Source organism: Falco peregrinus, chromosome 5 (genome assembly GCF_023634155.1).
Source record: "Falco peregrinus isolate bFalPer1 chromosome 5, bFalPer1.pri, whole genome shotgun sequence".
NCBI lineage: Eukaryota > Metazoa > Chordata > Aves > Falconiformes > Falconidae > Falco > Falco peregrinus.
Window position 1 is genome coordinate 15,340,531 of NC_073725.1, and position 20,058 is coordinate 15,360,588.

General features: G+C 39.5%; 1 protein-coding gene across 1 annotated transcript in view; it reads left to right on the forward strand.

The window, feature by feature from the left end:
* NEK11 (NIMA related kinase 11) overlaps window positions 1-20,058 on the forward strand; it is an 83,916-nt gene that overhangs the window by 54,022 nt on the left and 9,836 nt on the right. The window contains 3 exon segments of the mRNA XM_055803698.1: window positions 4,832-4,895; window positions 9,118-9,175; window positions 12,117-12,212. Coding sequence (XP_055659673.1) covers window positions 4,832-4,895; window positions 9,118-9,175; window positions 12,117-12,212 — 218 coding nt within the window.

Sequence of the window (20,058 nt, forward strand, 5' to 3'; positions counted from 1 at the left end):
TTAAATGCCCAAGTCAGTTCTGAAAATGGATCTTCCTAAGGCATTCAAGAACAATTGATTTCTCCCCTGGGCCACCAGCGTAAAACATTGAGTACAGTGACTCTGAACAGTATTGTCTGGTTCTGCTTAGGATCATATATGTTATTCAGTGTTTATGTGCAAATTTTGTAGAACAGAGTGTATGTCTTCTGCATTTCAGGGAACCAGCCAAGTATACTAATACTCTCCACTAAATTACAAATAACTTGTACTGATTTTTGAAAATTTTGAACGAATAGCTTCTTTAAGAGGAACTTTTTGAGGCAGAAATAAAATGTTTGCATGAGAAATCAGAACTCTACTTCTACCATGGTAGCAGGGAGTTCTGAAATTGTCTTATCAGTTAAACTTCAAGTTTACTCAGGAACAGCTTCATTCAATCTAGAAATGTCCTCCTAGCTTTCAAACTAAACACACAGGACGCTATAAAATTCAGGATCGGTGGTCTAAAGAAATTATTAGTCAGTTGTAAATCAGTGGAGTATCTAAGACAATGTTCTTTTTCAGTTTTATGGGTCTGTGCTTACCCACAAGACATAGACATGTACTGTGTTGCCCAGGAAGTCTACCGCAGATACCTTGAAAATAAATTATTGCTCAGCTTCATCAGACTCTCAGATAATTTTTTAGTTTTTAGTACACTGTTTAAAGTTTTCATTCAACTTTCATTGACAGTATCATTAAGTCTCAATCAGTAATACTTTTGAACAGGCACACTGCTGCTTAGAATTAATGAAGGGCAGAGGATAAAATTAGATTTCTCAATAATGCAGAAGAAATTAGGTGTTGGCATTCAAATCTGAGCAGGGACATTCTTTCATTTTGCAGTGACTCAGAATTCTGTAATGAAAAGAACCAGCACCATGGGCTAGAAGAGTTGTCCCACTGGCACCTTCTTGTCTGTATCCAGCCCTGATGGCCCTGAGGCTTTGCTTTACCAGCAGTCTGTGTGCTCACAGAGCAGTAAGCCCCTGACAACCAGCCTACACAGGCTGACTGGGAAGAATCCCCCGTGACCATTTGCCTTATAGGACTTCCTTTATCAAAGAAACTAATTGTCTGTCTTTGTTTTTTCTCATGTTGACCCCAGCACCTTAGATAAGGCAGAAGTGTGTTTCTGGTTATTGAAACAATCACCTTTTCTTTTTCTTGGGAAGTGAGCATAATTTTCAGTTTTCTCTTTCTCAAGTGAAAAATTCTGCAGTAAGTCTGAGGTCAAAGCAGACTGAACATAGCTGTACAAATCTGGACACCTGTGTCTGAACTAACCGAACAGAAAGTCTGTACATTAAAGGGGAGTAGGCAAGCATTTTTAGGGTATAATGTTATCTTGGTGTAAACATCTAACATAGGTTAGATGGAGTATACTAGGAAGTCCCTCTTTCTGGTGATTATAAAGGGATCAACAGTTGTTAGTATGCACAGGACATCTTCATTCTGGATGTCAACAGTTACGTGAAATGAATCCCACTCAAAGGTAGGTGGGATCATGCTCCATATTAATAGTAAGCTTCAAATCCTACCAGAATAGATTTGATCTTGCAAGTGTATGGCAGGGGTTTGCTTCCACAGTCATTTACTTAATACCAAAACTCCTACTCCTATTTCTATGATGGGATTCATACTCTTAAGCCCTTTCTTCAAAAATACCTTTATAAATTAGGCTTTTGGAGGTGTGTGCTATTAAAGAAGTCGTTCCACTGCAACACAGGGTAAGGACTTGTAAGATATTTACTTTCCTAATCTGTGCAAATCTCTCAATTTTCCAGTGCCAAGATTGCTTTACTGGTTACTTCTGTGCAGAGAGTGCAGAAATGCTGCACCTGGCAGTGCTCTCTAGTGACCCCATTACTTCAAACAATGACTAAAAAAATTTCTGATGTTCATGCAGTAGCATGGGGTCAGAGAAGTCATCTAATTGAACAACACATTGGGGTGCATGATGCAGAAAGAGATCTGAGCTATTTATTCAAGCTGTATTAGGTTCCCACAGATGTCAAGACAGACTGAGAAGTAGTGGCTTTACGTGGGATGTAGAGGAGGGAGGTAGGCACTGGAACGGTGTAACTTTAAAGGTATAGCATGGGAGCTGAGACAGCTGTTTTCCCCACGTTGATATCTTTCAGCACAGCCTGTGTGTTTTCAGCTACATCGTCCAGATGGAGGTGTGGAGTTACCACCAATTTCAGACCCTAAGCACATCTGTACCTCTCATCTTCGTTGTAGCATTGAAGTTTAGTGTCCTTTGTTTCTCTCTTTTGGAACAGAAATGCAGATTGCCAGATTTCAAGCAGCAATTTGCCAATTACTTTTCCAGACCTCTTACCTCTTTGAGCCAATGTCTCTTTTCCACATGTTTGGGGTTTTTTTGGGAACGTTGGTTTCTAACTACGGGAAAACATGAAGGAGAGTGAGAAACTGTTCCTAAAAAAATTAAAAAATATGAAGCTTGGGAGAGGTTTCATCTTGAAAAGTTAGTGCACAGTGAAGCTTTCATTGGCTTTGATTTAGCTGAGATGCTAATGGATGCTTGTTACTGCAGTTCATCACCTTGTGCTTTGTGTTTTCTTTTAGTGACAATAATAGCAAATTCACCTTTTCCATTATGACAAAGTCTACTAATGTGGTACATCAGCTTCCTATTTTCAGTCTCCAGGTTGCTTCTGAGACAGTCAAACCAGATAATCAGCTGGCCTAAATTATCATAGCTTCAGCAGCTGTGGGTGTTTGCGTGCTGTCACCCAAACAATGCTCCTAACATGTACCTTGGCATGACCTGTTGGTGTTAGAAGGGGGTTAATTTGTTCTGAATCTGAAATGTGCAAGCATTTATTCCACGCTGGCCCTTATGTGTCACCTTATGTGCACCTGCCAGAGGTGCATGCCTATTCTGTATGGCTTTGCTTTTACTGCAAAAAAGAGAAACATAAAAGAAATATATTAAATAGATAAACATAATAAATAAAACAGCTTAAATCCTCTTAGATTGCTAAACCCAAGTGGAGAGAAGGCATAGGTATTTTCTACTTCAGTGTAAGTTGATTAACCATCTATTCAACTGTTTACCACTGTGTGAAAACCACATTCTCTTCCTCATTGAAATTTTATTTCAAGATAGCCAAATTAAGCCAGCTAGTTTCCTTGAAAAGCAATGGTGATGAAAGTGTATCTTTTGCCTTACAGCATATTGAGAAAAAAATCAGCTCTGTTGTGGTATTTGGAGTAAATATGACATCCTATTGTGAGAAGTCAAAGGTTTGGTAGTTGCAGTCTTTATCCCCTTAAAAAAAAAAAAAAGGTTTTATTAAAGTAATTGTATTAGTATTTTATGTGGCCGTTTACCATGTTTTTTGTCTTGTCTCTGTAGATTTTCAGTTAACTGTTAGTGATAATGAAAATAAAAAGTAATTACCGATTTATATTAGCAGAAAATTAGTATAAAATATCAAGTTTGAATGAAAAATGTTTAATAACTTTTTAGTGAAGTCATAAAAGGTTCATTTGATTTTTTTTTGACAAATACAGAGAAATTATATCTGTAATATTAAGTCTGTCTTAATTCAATATTCAATGTATATTGTAAATATAAATGTAATGCATTCTGTAGCATTTCCTGCGCACTTTACTGCTAATTGACAAACCCTGGGTTAAGCAGGTTCAGATTAACTTGCTTTCTGAATTAACTCAGGCACTTTGGATGTACTGCAGAACTGTAAATTTGGTGCTGACTTTAACCAGCCAGGACTCCACAGGCTGCTCCAAAAGGACAAAGAGGCTCTTTCAAACCTATGAGCTTTTGGGTTATCTGTTGAAATGGCCAACCAAGAAGCTGATTCCCATCTTGCAAACATCAGCTAAAACAGCAGAGCCTGTTACAAGTATAAGCCCATGAAACAACTTAGGGTGATAAGATGTTAGATCGTGTTCATTCATAACAGCTCTCACTTGCACTGAAAGGTCACTAACCAGCTAACAGTCATTGCCAACAATTACTGTTACCCAGTTAAGGTATACTGGCAGTTCCTCAGTTTGAGAAATTTAGAATGAGCATTTTGAGTAAGGTTGCATAGAAATATAAAGCGGATTGTCCACTATAGAAGCTGAGGACAATATTGTTTCTTTTTATTCCAGTGTTTTAAATTTTAAAACCATAGGCAGATTTTTCAGCAAGGACGATTTTGTCTTTCATTTTTAAACAGTCAAGAAATGCCACGTTGTCAGATGTCATACAGCAGCAGCTTCTAGAAACTCAAGAGTCCAGGTTTGTCTTGGACTTCAATATACTTGTGACCTACTTCCTGGACCATAATCATGGCCAGATCTTTGAATTTCACCCATGTACACAAACAGCATTTCACATGAAAGGTATCATGGCAAAACTCTTAAGTCATCTGTCTGGTAGCAGTTAGTTGTTACTAGATATGTAAGTAGATGCAATTATAGGAAACGTAAGTATTAATTTGCAGTGGGCAGCTATCATAAGCATAAGAAACTTTAGCATAGTTAAGAAGTACATACTTGCCTTTTTCTGTGTGGTATTGTTTTAGATATTCCAGGACTAACTGGTAATAAATTGCTGGTGTTTTTTCAGAGATAGCACATCAGCTTCCACACTAAACATATCTTCTTTAAACTCTGTGCACAGTTGTTCTACACGCTTGTGTTCTGCAAGGAATCTGATGTAAATAATTGATTGTATGGAACACAGTGTTTATATTTAAATCTGGTACACAGTGTTTATATTTAAATCTGTGCTCACACTAATGCTATTCCTTATTTTATTTATCCACAGGAGGACAGTGATACTGAGGCAATGGTCAAGTATTTGGAGAGTGTCCTGAGTAACAGCTCAATAGGTAAGATGACATCTCTTCTTTAAATGCAGTAGCAGCAATTAGCAGTCTATATTAATCACAGTCCAATTATTTCCATTTTGCAACAAAGTAGCTCAAAAAATGTGACCTTCCTGAAAATTGCTTCCTTAATCTGCTGCAGAGAAGTATAGATATGCCAAAAGGCAAGGCATACACAGTTAAGTGCTTTTGTTGAAAATAATAGAGCCATAAAGCATGATGGTCAAAAGTCAGGAATGTTATAACAAAGACTTAAAAATTTGACTTCTGCCATCTTTTCTTCAGGAAGCAGGGGAAAATATTTAAGGATGTAAGTTGTTTTATAGTTTCTACTACTGGTAACACTAAAAGAAAATGAATTAAAATATTTGTAATTTTTTTTTAATTATGATCCAAGTTCGGATAATATTTTATTTTACAGTATCTTATTACAGGCACAGAAAAATCACTGAGAATTTAAGTTTGCATGTTAATCCTAAAATGTCCTGCAAATTCTGTCTGTAAATTTAGAGGTTTTTTGTGTTCTAAAAAGCTAAAAAGAAAACTTACACAAAAGAAGGCTATTTACTGAGGCTGGCATAGTCACGGTCCTTCAAGACCATTGAGTTGAACTGTGCCAGCAGCAGCCTGCGTGTGGTTTGCATGAAAGCCCAGCTGAGTTCCCAAAAGCTCCCACAGGAACCTCAGTGTTGTTTAGCTGCCTCATTTGCACTCATTCAGTCGGAATAAACCTATACATCTATTCTCTTCTGGCTCTAAAACTAGAATATAGTGGAAGCCTGGGAAGTCCTCCTTGTAGAGGTTCATCCAGTACCGAGCTCTATTTCACCCGTGCACGTGAGCATGAACTGGTAGGAAGAGAAAGCCAAAGAAGAAAAAGGGTGAAAGGGGGTAATCAAAGCTGTAGCTGTCATAGTCTTCTAGCCACTGAATCATGTCTGGTCACCTTCTGGGTTCCACATCAGGGAAATCCTTAGTACTGAAGGAAGGAATATTCATGTCCAGGTTGTCTTCACACTAACAGAGATCCCACAGTCTTCAAATTCTGCCCTCATTTATGCATTTGCAGCATCATTGTCTGCAGTGGGTTTGCAGAAGTGGAAATAGGAACAAAATTTAGCTCTGTGCTTCAGTATTTTGTTATTTTAATGAAAGAGAGGAATTGCCTTGAGGGCTTCTGGGAATAACCTAGAGCAGGGGTCCTCAAACTACGGCCCACGGGCTACATACGGCCCCCCAGGGTCCTCAATCTGGCCCCCAGTATTTACAGACCCCCCCGCTGGGGGCTGGGGGCGGAAACCAAGCAGCCGCAGATGACTGCCTGCCACTTCATCCACGCGCTGGCCCCTTGTTCAAAAAGTTTTGAGGACCCCTGATCTAGAGTATTAGCCAAACAGCAGTATTTTTTTGAAACTGTAGTATTAAAGGGACTCTTTTCTCCCTTTTTTCTTGCAGTAGTAAGAACAAGAAGATGCCTTTTTAAAGTATAGTGTTAAAGAATTAGATTGTGCTTTAATCCTTAAAAAAAACTCTGACCAATTTGTGCTGAAACTTAAAGCCTTTCTTCAAGCTGAGTTAGTAATTGGGTTTGTAGGATATGTTCCAAACAAATATATGTGATGATAATATGACAGAAATCTTCTAGGGTCCCTTTTATCTTTGTATGCACAGTGTCACTGAGGAAGTTTAAATGTTTACTATTTTATAGGTTCTTCCAAAAGCAAGCTACAAAGGTGCAAGTAGGGTCATTTTTCTATATTTACTAACATTCATTTATACCTCGCATTTTCTTCACTAGGCTGCGAATTCATGTTACATCAAAATTTTCTGTATATGGTGCATTTACATAGGTCAGACGCTTGTTCTCTTTGTTCACCCTAAAGCTAGTTATGCCCACTTCCAGGTCTGCATTTCTTTTAACTGACCGCTAGCATGTTGGTTATGGCCAAGGGATTGCCAGTACCAGCCTGTGCCCCAGCTCTTGTCATACCATGCCTATCCTTTACACCTTATCCTTTGTCCCCACTTTTCAAGGTATCTGCTGTTGTACCAGGCCTGTGTTTCTCTACATTAATTGAATTTAGTTAGTTATAAATATGTCATTCTGCACAGAATACTACTGTCCATCTAAAAATGGGGGTTGTACAATGCATAATAAGTGGAAATAAAACAAAGTAGCCACAACTACCTGATTGTTAGAAGAGTTGCTGTAACAGCTTCAACAATTAACTCAAAGTTCCTGGCAGGTCAAGGTAAGTTCAGACAAAGCCTGAAGCCTTGCAGGCTCACATCCAAGCTCTGTGACATGGTATTGCCTGTGACAATATCATATTACAGGGCTACATAGCTACAACATCATTATAATGGCTACTCCTGAAAAAAGTATGGATTTCATGGCAATAATAGGGCATATGCAGAAATCTGGCCTTGCCAGAATTTCTTGTAGGGTCTTTCATTGTTAAAGGGATTGTGAAAAACTTCATGCCATTTCAAGCAGATGTTAGAGAACATCTGAGTAGCATAAAATGAGAACTTTTTTTAGATCACCAAGGGCTGTAATAAAGAGGATGCAATAAATATACATTGTTTTTCCACTGTTAGAGTTTCTGTAGTATAAACCTCAGTGTCGGAGGGTAAAAGGACTTTTGAAGTAACTGAGTTTTCTCCTCAAGAGTTCCCACTGAGTTGCTATAAATACCAGTGCTTTAGTGTGGTACAAGGTTCATTTTGAGTTGGCTATACAGTTCCATGTGGATTGTGTTTGAAATAAGATAGTCCATGCTGACGAAGTTTGAAAAATTGGGAAGATCCCAGAAAAGAACTGCAAAATGCAAGAAACTTTGAAAAACTGTTTTTACAATTTATTGAATCTGCTTAGATTAAAGGAAGAGAAGGTTAAAGGCAGTTGGGTCACTTTGATTATAAACTCAGGAAAATACAGCTGATTCTAAGGAGCTTTTTAATCCTGTAGAAAAGGGCATTGTAGGATCTCTTACGTAGCAGTGAAAGCTGAAGAAAGAAATCTGAAACCCAAACAGAAGTCTAATATTCAGTGGAGATAATAGCTTCACAATACATAATGACTTACCAAGAGATGCAGTAGGTGTCACTAGTTATTCAGTTGTTAGCAGAAATGTTGGTATAGGAATGCATTTGGGCCATAATGTATGAAAAATCTCACTAGCTAATCATAATCACCTGTTTTAGATGTAAATACTTGTGAATAAATGTCAGCCAGAGGATTTATTTCCCTACAGATCCTTTCATCTTCCCTTTAACAGAGTAGGAAGGATGCAGTGAGAACCTCAAACTTGTGCTCCGTGACCTGAGAGGACAAAGATCTTTTGCCTTATGTTGTTCTCTGCAGTACTGGGCTAGACTCTGGGATGGTATTCATCTTTGAAATATATGTAGAAAGCCACAATACCTGCTTTTGAAAAGTCAGTGATCTTGCTTCATTTGATTTTGTTTAAAGAATCAAGAATGATATATTGCAAAATGCAAATAGTTACCTGGTCACTTTTTGAAGAATGGTTCCTTTTCCTGTGTTGGTGTGTGGGTAGGCAAGCTGCTTGAAGCTGGGTGCAAAATATATTACTAATCAAGTAACTGCTTTTAAGAAAATACCTCTGATACAGAAGTTGGTGTGGGTTATGAGTCGCCCAAGGAAAATTTTTCGAGGCTTTTTGTGGCAACAGTGTGTAAAGCTTTTAGCAGTTTTCACTGAGAACTCATTTTTCTATGACTAACGACACCTTTGCAGGATCCTACAATCTGTAGTCCTTGCAGGTGCCTCATAGTACCCAGGAAAGAATATTAAATGAGAGGAAGATAGATACTAGTTTGCATGTAGAGAATAAGTTTTGCTTGTCCAGCTGCCAGTGTGGAGAGCAGAAAGAGTAGGAACTATTTAGCCTGGAATCCCAGGAACAAGAAGAAAGATGTCTTTAATAATGAAATGTCAGAGGAGAAGGAGGTATTGTAGCAATAGACTGAACTCACTAAGCAGAAAGAGTATGCTGAGCTTTTACTACAGTGATATATCACGTAATAATAGTAATACCAGAATTTAGGTGGGACCTGTGGTTAAATAGAATCATAGAATCATTTAGGTTGGAAAAGACCTTTGACGACATCAAGTCCAGCCATTAACCCAGGACTGCCAAGTCCATCACTAAACCCTGTCCCTAAGCGCCACATCTATGTGTTTTTTAAATACCTCCAGGGATGGTGATTCCACCACGTCTCTGGGCAGCCTCTTCCAGTGCTGGACTACCCTTTCCGTGAAGAAATTTTTCCGAATATCCAATCTAAGCCTCGCCTGGTGTAACTTGAGGCTGTTTCCTCGTTTCCTGTTGCTTGTTATCTGGGAGAAGAGACCGACCCCCACCTGCCTACAGCCTCCTGTCAGGTAGTTGTAGAGAGCAGTAAGGTCCCCCCTGAGCATCCTCTCCAGGCTAAACAACCCCAGTTCCCTCAGCCACTCCTCATAAGACCTGTGCTCCAGACCCTTCACCAGCTTTGTTACCCTTCTCTGGACATGCTTCAGCATCTCTGCTTCCCTCTTGTAGTGAAGGGCCCAAAACTGAACAGAATATTCAAGGTGTGGCCTCACCAGTGCTGAGTACAGGGGAACCATCACTGCCCTAGTCCTGCTGGCCACACTGTTTTGCATACAAGCCAGGATGCTGTTGGCCACCTTGGCCACCGGGCATACTGGGGGCTCATGCTCAGCTGGCTGTCAACCAGTACCCCCAGGTCCTTTCCTACCAGGCAGCTTTCCAGCCACTCTTCCCCACGCCTGTAGCACTGCCTGGGGTTGTTGTGACCCAAGTGCAGGACCCGGCACTGAGCCTTGTTGAGCCTCATACAGCTGGCCTTGGCCCATTGATCCAGCCTGTCCAGATCCCTCTGCAGAGCCTTCCTGGCCTCCAGCAAATGAACACTCCTGCCCAACTTGGTGTCATCTGTAAACTTGCTGAGGGTGCACTTGATCCCCTTGGACAAGTTGTCGATAAGGATATTAAACAGGACTGGGCCCAGTACTGAGCCCTGGGGAACACCACTTGTGATGGGCTGCCAGCTGGATGTAACTCCATTTCCTACCACTCTTTGGGCTTAGCTATCCAGCTAGATTTTTACACAGCATGCTCTTTCTTAAGAGAATGTAAAGGTTATATTTTCCTTAGACCACTGGTGCTCAGGGCGTCAATTTTTTATTGCGTGTGAAAGCCCCACATCTGGACCTTAATTCTACGCCGACTTGAAGAGGAGTGTGCCGCCTGGTAAGTCATGAGCATTGCTTTGTGCAGCACTTGGGCTTTCCTCAGGGACACCATGAGGATGGCTGAATTTTCCAGTGCTGCTAAAGTAATAGAATGCTTACAGACTCCATGTAAAAATGCATGGATATGCATGTGTCGTGTTAAAGTAAATGATCAGGAAATGGTTGTTGCATCAATGGGTGAAGTTATTGGTTGCTAGTAGGAACTGAGCTTGTAAATTTTCATCTTTTAAGCTATGTTAACTATACCTCAGTTGTAATATTTAGGCATCAGACAGCTGTTAGCCATTAAGTGTAAAGAGAAGTTAGGAAAATGTTTTTAAAAGTCAAATTGTCCATAGCCAGATAACAGAGTCAGGAATTAATTTCTTCTGTGGTCGCTCTCTATGTCTACTTCCTATCTTCCGACTCTTAAGCACAGCTCTGAATACAGCAGACACTTACAGTGAGTGATTCAGTAGGATCCCTCATGACAGAAAGATTTTATCTCACTATTCAACCTCATGTGATCAGGATTTAGAATCATGTAAGACATAGAAGCTTAACTCTTGGGAAAGCCATGGTTACGCATTCCAGGGAAGCACTCTCTGGGGGTGTCTATTCTGCTTGTAGCGGCAAGGTAGCTTCAAGCTCCCTCTGGCTGTATGCGATCAATGTTAATGCAATCAAAACTAAACCCTAGCCGAGTCCTAGTGAAAAACCCCTGCTAGGAGAGGGAGTGTGTGTTCATGTAGACAAGGCATCGTGTTAATGTGTTTGTGTGAATTTTGGCTTGTTCATATCCCGTGCAGAGCCCTCCCATGTCTGTGCAGAACATGGGTCCTGTGTGCCACAGCCCACACATTTACGCAGGATGTAGTTCCACCATGATACATATTCTCCGCTTTTGGCAAGTGAAATCCTAATGCCAAATACTTTGCAAGAAGAAACTAAAATAGCTGCTTTGTTTAGCCTAGGAAATTGACCGTTGAAGTAGGATCTCTTTTTCCAATTATAAAGAAATGAAAGGAATATGGAAAAGGGAAGAGAAGAACTGTGTAAGCCAAAGAAAAAGGACTGGCACAGGAGAAAAATGATCATGAACTGGCCAATAGAGAAGTTTTGTTGGGAAATTAGAGGAGAGATTTTTAGCCACCAGCTCACAGTGAGGCTCTGGGATTGTCTTCTAGTGGGAACAGGTGGGGCAATAAATAAATAAACTCCTTAGGTTAAGCAGGGACTTGTGTGATAGAATGACAACATGAAATTGCAGGATATTTGAGCTGACAAACCTGACAGTTCTCTGTGATTCAGCACTTCTGTGTTCCTGTGAATGAGTACAACAATCTCTATTAGGTCTGTAGATACTGGAACAGCCCATGAGGCCTGTAAATAGAGAGAGTGTGCATATATGTATATTTCTCACAGTTACATATATATATATATATATATAAACATACCTCTGTGTATGTCTATGTAAAAAGAGTACCTTCATATGAAGGGGAAAGTGATGTCATAAGTTAAATATTTGCAGTTTACGGTAATAATCAAGCTAAGGGAGAGACTTGCCTGTTAGGAAGAAGGTTCTCACTCTTACCAGTAAGTGCAAGAACAGTGGAGAAAAATACATATTGTGTAAGTGAATTTCATTTTCTTGAATATTTACCTGTCTCAGGACTTCCTTGGGTGACTGTCCTTTCTGTTGTAATGTAATTCCCTGTATGATACACAAAAGGAAAATTGTTGTTACAATTCTGGTACCTTTAAGCTATAAATCTACTTATCCTTCAGAAAGGAGTTGCCCTTAATGTGCATTTAATAATCTAATTCATCTTTAATTAATGTGGCACTACCTTGTGAGAAACGGGAATAGTCTTCCTCCTTCTGACTGTCCTTGACTCTGCAACAGAGCTCAGGGGATGAAGATGAATAAGGTTATTGTCTGTGCATTGATTTGTAAGCTCAGGGACTGTCACCGGAGTGTCTCCAGAGGCGCCCCAGGGATTCAGAGCTCTCAACAGCACTACGGCTGAGACCAAACTGGAACACATGAGGGAGTAAGTAGCATGTTTATGAGTAACTAATGTTCAGACAAAGAGGATAGATCTGAAAAACTGCAGAACACAGCAAAGAGTTTTCGTTTTTGAAAAGAAAACAACAATGGTTTCATGTGTTGTTTCCCCACCCCAAAAAAACCCCTTAAAGTGGATGGTAAGGTATTCTTTACAGACTGGATGCCTGCTTGCCTCCAGAGAGGATGAAGGTTGGCTGTCACTTCTGATTGTTTTCTCTGCACGATCACTGTCATACCCCAGTTTGCCTTCACTGCTGTCGGTGGTGTTTTGAACTTTGCTTGCTTTGTTAGCTCAGCCCATGCCCATAAATTACCTGCAGATATTCATGTTCCCACCATGTTTGTTTCCTCACCCACACTTCATTCATGCCTGGAATGAAATACTAATGGATTTGTTTCACACGATGATACGATGATTTAAACCAAACGTGATTTCAGCTGTTGTCTGGGATTTTCAAATGAGACAGAGGAATTTACATGTGCAGCTCCCTTTGAAACTCATTGTCTAATTGATTTCAGCATCATTGATACCCCAGCTTTATTAATAAAGGTTTCAGTGTCTTAGTGAAACAAAGATCTGTGTTTCCTTCCTAGAATGTAGTAGTCAATGTATCTTGAGCTTTTGTCTTGATTCAGTAATTTCTGGCCTTCCAAGATTTATTGCACCCTAATTTAGGTACTGATCTGATAATCACAATGCTACGTATTATTTCTGAACTCAAATTTTCTTTGCAGTGTTACAAAATTCAACTGATCTCAGATCATAAACTTTAAAAAAAAGGCAGTTTTCTCTTGTGTAGGTGGACAGTGCCAACAGTATGGTGGATGTTATCAGAATACAAATAAGTTCAAACAGTTAATAGTAGTACTTATTTAAGTGAATCCTCTAAAGAAAATGAATGCATCCACAACAATGTTGATCCCAATCACTCTTTAAAACAAATTACAGCACCAGATGCACCATGTATTCAATGGAAATACCAATCAGATTTACCCCAGGTAGAAGTTGTTCAGTTTTATGATATTTCCTAGGGTTTCACTTCATGGCTTAGCCTTTATTGTGCAACTAGTTGGCATCACAGCCTACCACTCTGATTGCTTTCCATTCCCTTTTTATGGAAAGTACTTACAAAAATAAAAAAAATGCATCATGTTGTGCCAACTAGTTGCAAGGTGAGGTTGTTTAGCCCAAATGTTTAGTCACTAGTCTTACAGCCTTCACCTTGTATTCTCATGGCTAAAGGATAATCCTTAACTATGTGAACTTCACGGTCATTGCCTTTAGAGCTGAGGTATGATTAAATCTCTTGCTTCTTTCAAATTCTGTTTTTCCAGTGCTGTTTCATGGTTTCCACAGTTTGTTGGTTCTGATAGGATAAGCATGTATGTAGTGGTGATTAAATGCTGAAAAATTTGGAAGTGCTGTTATATGGTCCTTCAGAAACATCACATTTCAGAATAGTTCATAGAACAGCCATCTGCTAATGACAAACCTGATTAACTGCAGTAATTCACATTTAATGCATTAGACTTTGTGATTTTGGAACACTTTTCTGGTAATTGCATCCCTGAATGAGGACAGTCAGCTGGGTCTGTAGGCCAAAAGACCCACCCAACTGACATCTTGAGAACTTCCAGCAGACTGTACCCACAACCAATTTTCAAGTTACATTCATTAAGGGAACAAATGAAGGAGGGAATATGTTTTGGGTTTGTTTGTTTGTTTTGGTAAATAAAGGTACCGATCTCTTCTTGTGCACTGTAGCAGCTAGTTTAAAGAAGTCTATCAAAATATCTACTCACATTATTGCCCTTTCTCCTAAACATACTATGACCTTCTTGTTTTCTGAACATGTAAAGGTGAGCAAGTGTGTTAATTGCTTGGAAGTTAGGGTGTTAAATGAGTGAGCATAGTACCTAGCACGCACACACACACAAGGAGATCCCTGCAAACTCTTACATGTGGCCAATCTGCACACAGGGCACAGTGGGGGAGTTTTCAGTAGTGAGAAGGAAATAACATCTGGCTGCAGAATGGTGCATGGAGTCTCAACTGCTCTGCTCATCCCTCAGCAAACTTCACATGATGTGTTGTATGTCATCCACACAGCAGTGCCACTTAAGGAAGGCTAATATCATTTAGACTTGTGCTGTTCAGTTTTACTCAGGAAGCCACAGACTTACGTTGGGGTCTTCCAGATGACAGCTTCTGAAGAAAGAACGAACATGGGGTTTTTTTGTCTACAGAAACTGAGTAGCTGGAGTTCTCATGAGGAAACAGAAAAGAAGAGCAGGGGATACAATGTGGAAGTGCAGTGAAATCTGTTTGGGTGGAAAGTCACTACTGAAAGAGAAATATGAAGGTTTTGGATTTGTACCATTTTCAGATGCTAACAATAGTAGATTCTGATGAGGGAGACTCTTTTATGTCACGAATTGCTCAGAAAGTAAGCATTGTGCCTACGTATTACAAGTAACATTAATGAAAGAAACTCTCATTAGCTCTGATAAAATGGTAGATTCATGTAAAATAATACAGGGTCTAACAGCAAAAGGGCCTTTTAGCCATTTCTAATTGACACTTGAATGACATGGGCTTGCAAACTGCAGCAGGACAGTCACTTGACAAGATGTGATGTGCGCATTGCTTGAGTTATTGCAGTGTGCTGCACTAAATGCATTCTTTGACAGTAGAGAGACTTGTCGTTTATCAGAGTGCCACTTTAAGTAGTTTCTACTGTATTCTTGTGCAGGACTTTATAGAGGTACTCACAGGAGAGGGAAGTTCTGCTAAAAGTTTTACAAGAATGTAGAAGGAAGCCACACATGTTCTTGAATATGGTAGGTAGGAGTCCTTCGTCTCCTCCTATTTTGAATAAAAGAATGACTCAAGCGTAACCTGTAGACAGCCTTATAGTGTTTATGATTCAGTCACCAGCTTCCTTCACTACAATCCCTGAATATTTTCCCCCAACATATTTTTGCCAATTCCCATTGCACTCTGTTCTAGCATTTTGAATTGCTGTCCTCTCAGTAAAAGTCATGATAAAATCACCTACCCCAGTGACAACAATTTCTGGTTTGTTATACTTGTTATCAGTATTCATTATGAAGTTCATAGCAGCAGAGATTTAAATTTACCTTTCAAGTGGAGGTCATTCTCTCTGCAAAAATTTCTACTTCAGTGCTAACTATTTCGATATTGGGATCTTCTGCAGTGTTGATAAGAAATCACCATTTCTTGAACTAGCTCCTGCAAAGGTTATCTTGAACTTTTTCTCATTATGCTCCTTCCCAGCCTTGCATGTTAACAGTGAGAAGTCAAGCAAATACATAAATCAGAGTTGTGTCACTCATATTCCTCATATTGGGCTTTTAGGCTGAGGAATTCTTGGATGCAGGAAATAGGAGGAGCCGTTTCTTGGTGTTTTCTGTCCTGCCCACCATCTCATTCTCATGGTGGTTTGCATCCTTGATAGTACTGGGTAAGCTGGTGCATGCCTCAGTCTGAGAAGCTGTACTTTCACATGCTGTCCAGAGCCAAATTGTCTTCACCAGAGAGACCCATGAAGAAAAGCTAATGATGGTTCCACTGATGCTCCCCTATAGAGACTTTCTAACTACGCGTCTCAGAAAAGAATCATAGTGTTCTTCAGAAACAGCTCCTCAAGCCGAAGCATTTTTTCCCCCCATCAGATCAAATTGTTATAGCAGCTATTCCTTTTTTCCCTCTGAGGTCCATACTGCTTGTCAAAGTCTTTTTTACAAGATGTCAGAAGGCTTGGCAGTACCTGTTGTCTGAAAGATTGGCTTTGTCCCTAAGGAAAGCCTTTAGAAAGAAGAGTCATTGTAGCTAACACTAGCTTGTTTTCTGCCAGCTTCTGAAAAACTTAGTAGGCAAACTCTTCAGACTTGGGCTAACAGCTGTGATAGCTTGTAAGAGGCTAAAGAGGTCAAAATCTACATTAAAAGAGACAGTCCACCTTGTTTAGATCTCTAGCTGAGAAAGTTTTTCTACTTCTTTTCAGCTTACTGTATCTTACTATGAGGCGGCTCTTTCCAAATTTTTTACCACCTCAGACACAGTTTGACTGCAATGAAGGGCCTGGCAGAAGTGCAGAAGCCTATGCAAAGTCTTACGATGCATGCTTGACATCTCAAGTTTGTGCAGGTTTTCATGATCTAAAACAGAAAAGCAAAGGTGAGAAATATGACAAGAGTGTGCAGAAATTTGTGGACAACAAGCTTTATTAGGGGTTTTGGTGCAGCTGGCCGTATTCACATTTGCACCTCTCTATATTATGTAGCATTTGTATCCCAGGTCTCCAGTGAGTGAAGGCATCACCTTGAAGCCTCTTCAGTACTGTATAGCAAAATTAATTTCTTGGGCTTTGCAAAACCAGGATTTGTGTTTTACAGAGTAAGGATAATTTTTGAGTAATGGAATAGCCATGGAATAGAATGTATATCTTGTTCTCTCTTTTCTGAAAATATAAAAAGAAATAAAAATGTAGGAAATGAAGAAAAAAAAACTTAGTACAGAGTGCTTTGTTCTCCTTTGTGGAGTTATCTATGAATATATACAATGAGTCATTTTAATAGCCATGAACTTTAAGATGCAGTTTAGAATTCAATAAAATGTATGTCAGTAAAAGGAAGAGGCTTTTATGCCCCGAATTTTAAGTAAATTAAAATCCTTTAGCACAGCAGTAAGCACCTCTTAGTCAGTCCCTGAAGTCTTACACACAGCAGCATACCATGATCAGGCAAAAGACTTCATCATCACCCGCTGAGTGTAAGTAAAGCCATCTTTCAGAAGTCATGGAGAAAAGGCATTTGGTGATACTTCTGTTCCGTTCCTGTGAATACTACTGGTTTAGACTCATGAGCAGTATGCATATATACTTCTTGTACTTGTGACTTTGGTATCAGCTGTAATGTTTATTTTAAAAATTCAAAAAGAAAGGTCATACTGAAGTCATTGGATAGGTACTGGATATTCTTTAAGATAAGTAGTCCTAAAATGCCTGAAGTATAGAAGACTTACTCTGTGTTTGGTTTTGCACATTTTTTTAACAATTGCATGACATTGAGGGCAGCTTTAGGTGGAGGCAAAAGCAACAAAGAGAAAAGCTAATCAGTTTTTTAGGCTTCCGTAAAAAAAAATTCTCAGTGACCTTTTAATTGGCATTGACTGTCAGGTGGAAGGTGTCATGATGTAGACATAGATGTGGAATTCACAGACAAAAGATGTATTTGGACACTGTCTGAGCTATGACTGTTTTTTGCAGACAAATAGAGGACAGTATTCTTGAAGGTATTGATCCTGAAATGTTTTTGAGCATGAAATTTCCTTTTACACACACCACAGTTGTTCTGTTCAGCACTCCATTTTCTGGTAATAATTTCTTTCTGGTGATCCCAAGACATCTTACAGTATAACTGTAGCTTTTTGCTTCTTATGAGCTAAGCCAAAGTATTGCTTACTTATCCATCCTCCTCACCAGTATTTCTCACATTTCATTTTTAAAGGCCAGTCTCCATCTCTTTAATTGTTTAGGGCCAGATGAGCTCACTATGAAACACATCAAACATCTTAGCCCATGAGTTTCTTTTTCTTTTCCTGTTGATCTGTTTCAAGGTAATTGCATAGTTGCCTTCCAGACCCAGATTTGAAGGTCTGAAGTATTTTGGTTTTGCTGTTCACTTTACAGGCATGTGAAATAAGAATACAGTAAAACTAGCTGGGAATGCTAGGAGAGTTGAACCTGCCTTTATGTGACCAAGCTGGGAACTCGGTTCTTGGTTCCTGTCAGGGAGAAGTGAGTGAATGCTCCCAGCTTGTGAGTCCTTGCAGTCCTAGGGCAACAACTGAGAAAGGGGAAAAAGTGAGTACTGGACTCTTCCTGCCAAAGAAGAAATGAAGGTGAGCAAGGCAGTGGCTGCTGCCCAGAAGTGTAGGAGTCCTCTGCAGCAGAAGCAGTAGTTTCCCCCTCAAGGCTGAAGCTGGACTTGATGGTCTAATTCCCCAGGCATTTTCCATGGGTTTTCATTCAGCTTCTTCCCACTGTCCATGCTGTTCCCCTTTCCACAGCAAAAATGGGCTGCCTCTCTTGTTGTGTTGGCCCTCTGTCTTTTACAGTTCTCCATTCCATCCTGCATCTGGGGATGGGAAGAGCACGTCACCTGCTGATGCCATCATTTCAGCAGTTCTTAGCAGCTTTACGTTCGTTATGATGTACTTTGAAAGGAATAAAGAGAATAAACTTGGTGTTTGAGGTAGTGAGTGATTCTACTAGGGCATGGTTAAACTCTGATCTGTTTTCTTGGGATGCTCATCCTGGCACTCATTTTGTGCATTACTTGAACCCCAGGTCCAACTCTTAAAGTGTAAGATTTTGTGAATTTACTTAGATATGTAAAGAAAACTCAGACTTTTTCAGCTTCTCTACTAAGCTGCATGCCATAGATCTGTGAGCCATTCTGTTATCCTGAATTTTTAAGGATTTTTTTTTTTAAGTGGACAGTAATGTCATAATTGCTTTAGCACTACAGAGAGTTTTTATTCAGTTTGAAAATTGTATTCCAGTAGAAAACCACATAAAATGGTAAGTATAGACTCACTAATTTTAAAATTTCAAGTAGCCCCAAACACTTAAAACATTAGAAGAATTAGACTAATACATCTTTTTGCTTTGCACAGAAAGCATGATTTCCCTAGTTTCTCGTGCTGTGCATACATAATGCATAGATTGAGCTGTTCAGTTTTCTAGCACCTTGATTTTGTCAGTAGTTTAAAAATGGGAGAATGCTTTCATGTGGCTTTAATTATATAGTCTGGTTTTGATATGGAAGCACTTGAAGAATCTTGACAGTGTTTACTAGATGCAGCATTGTGACCTTGGGAGGTTTACAGAGACACTTGGGAGAAATATAGGTAGGGATTACGCAAAGGGCATTCACCAAACCCTTGCCAAGACTACTGATGTTTACCATTCCTGCATTGCTTCTGCCTTCATCTGCTTACTACTCTAATACCGTACTTGTCTGTAAGAAAAATCTGTCCTTTTCCTTCTTTCCTTCACCACATTTTTACTCAGTCATCAGATAGTGATTTCTTTCTTTTGTACATGTAAGTCATTTAAGATATACATCTCATATTCCCCATGTGGAAGGAGGTGAGCAATGTTGGTATCATTAAAAAATAGACCATGGGGTAGAACACCAGAGACTGGGCAACATGCAAACTGTCTTGTGTGAAGGAGAAGTTAGCAGACCCAAACCACTGCATTTGCCATTACTACAAAGGGAGCAGCTGCCACTTCTGAGAGTGTAGCGGCATCAGGGGTGACTCTGTTGTATGTTATGACTGCTACATTTCTGTAAATGTTATTAGAAATCTTCATTATTCTTTTATATGCCATATTTTCAGGAATCTAGATGTGCAATTATTTGATTTTCCAAGAGATATGAGACAAAGGAATGGCCAGGGTCCAATTTTGAAAAGTGTTCAGGTATTAAATGTTTACATTTGGAAAAAAAATAAAAGGACTAGACTGCTGTCTGCCTCTTTAAATGCCCAAATAGCTCTGTGAAGCTTGTCTCATTTTGATTAAGAGCCAGAAGAAACTAAATGCCTAAACCTTTCTAGGCCTTTCTGAAAGTCATAGGTCTACTGTCCATAGTTGGTAATTGCTTTTCTTTCTTTCTCTATAGTATAGTGTAGTCATGGGATTGTATGGCTCTGCCAAAATGTGGATTGACTTTAGTTCTGTTTTGTGCTATCAACTTCTTCAAGGGCTACAGATGTGTAAAGGGACCTGAGAGAA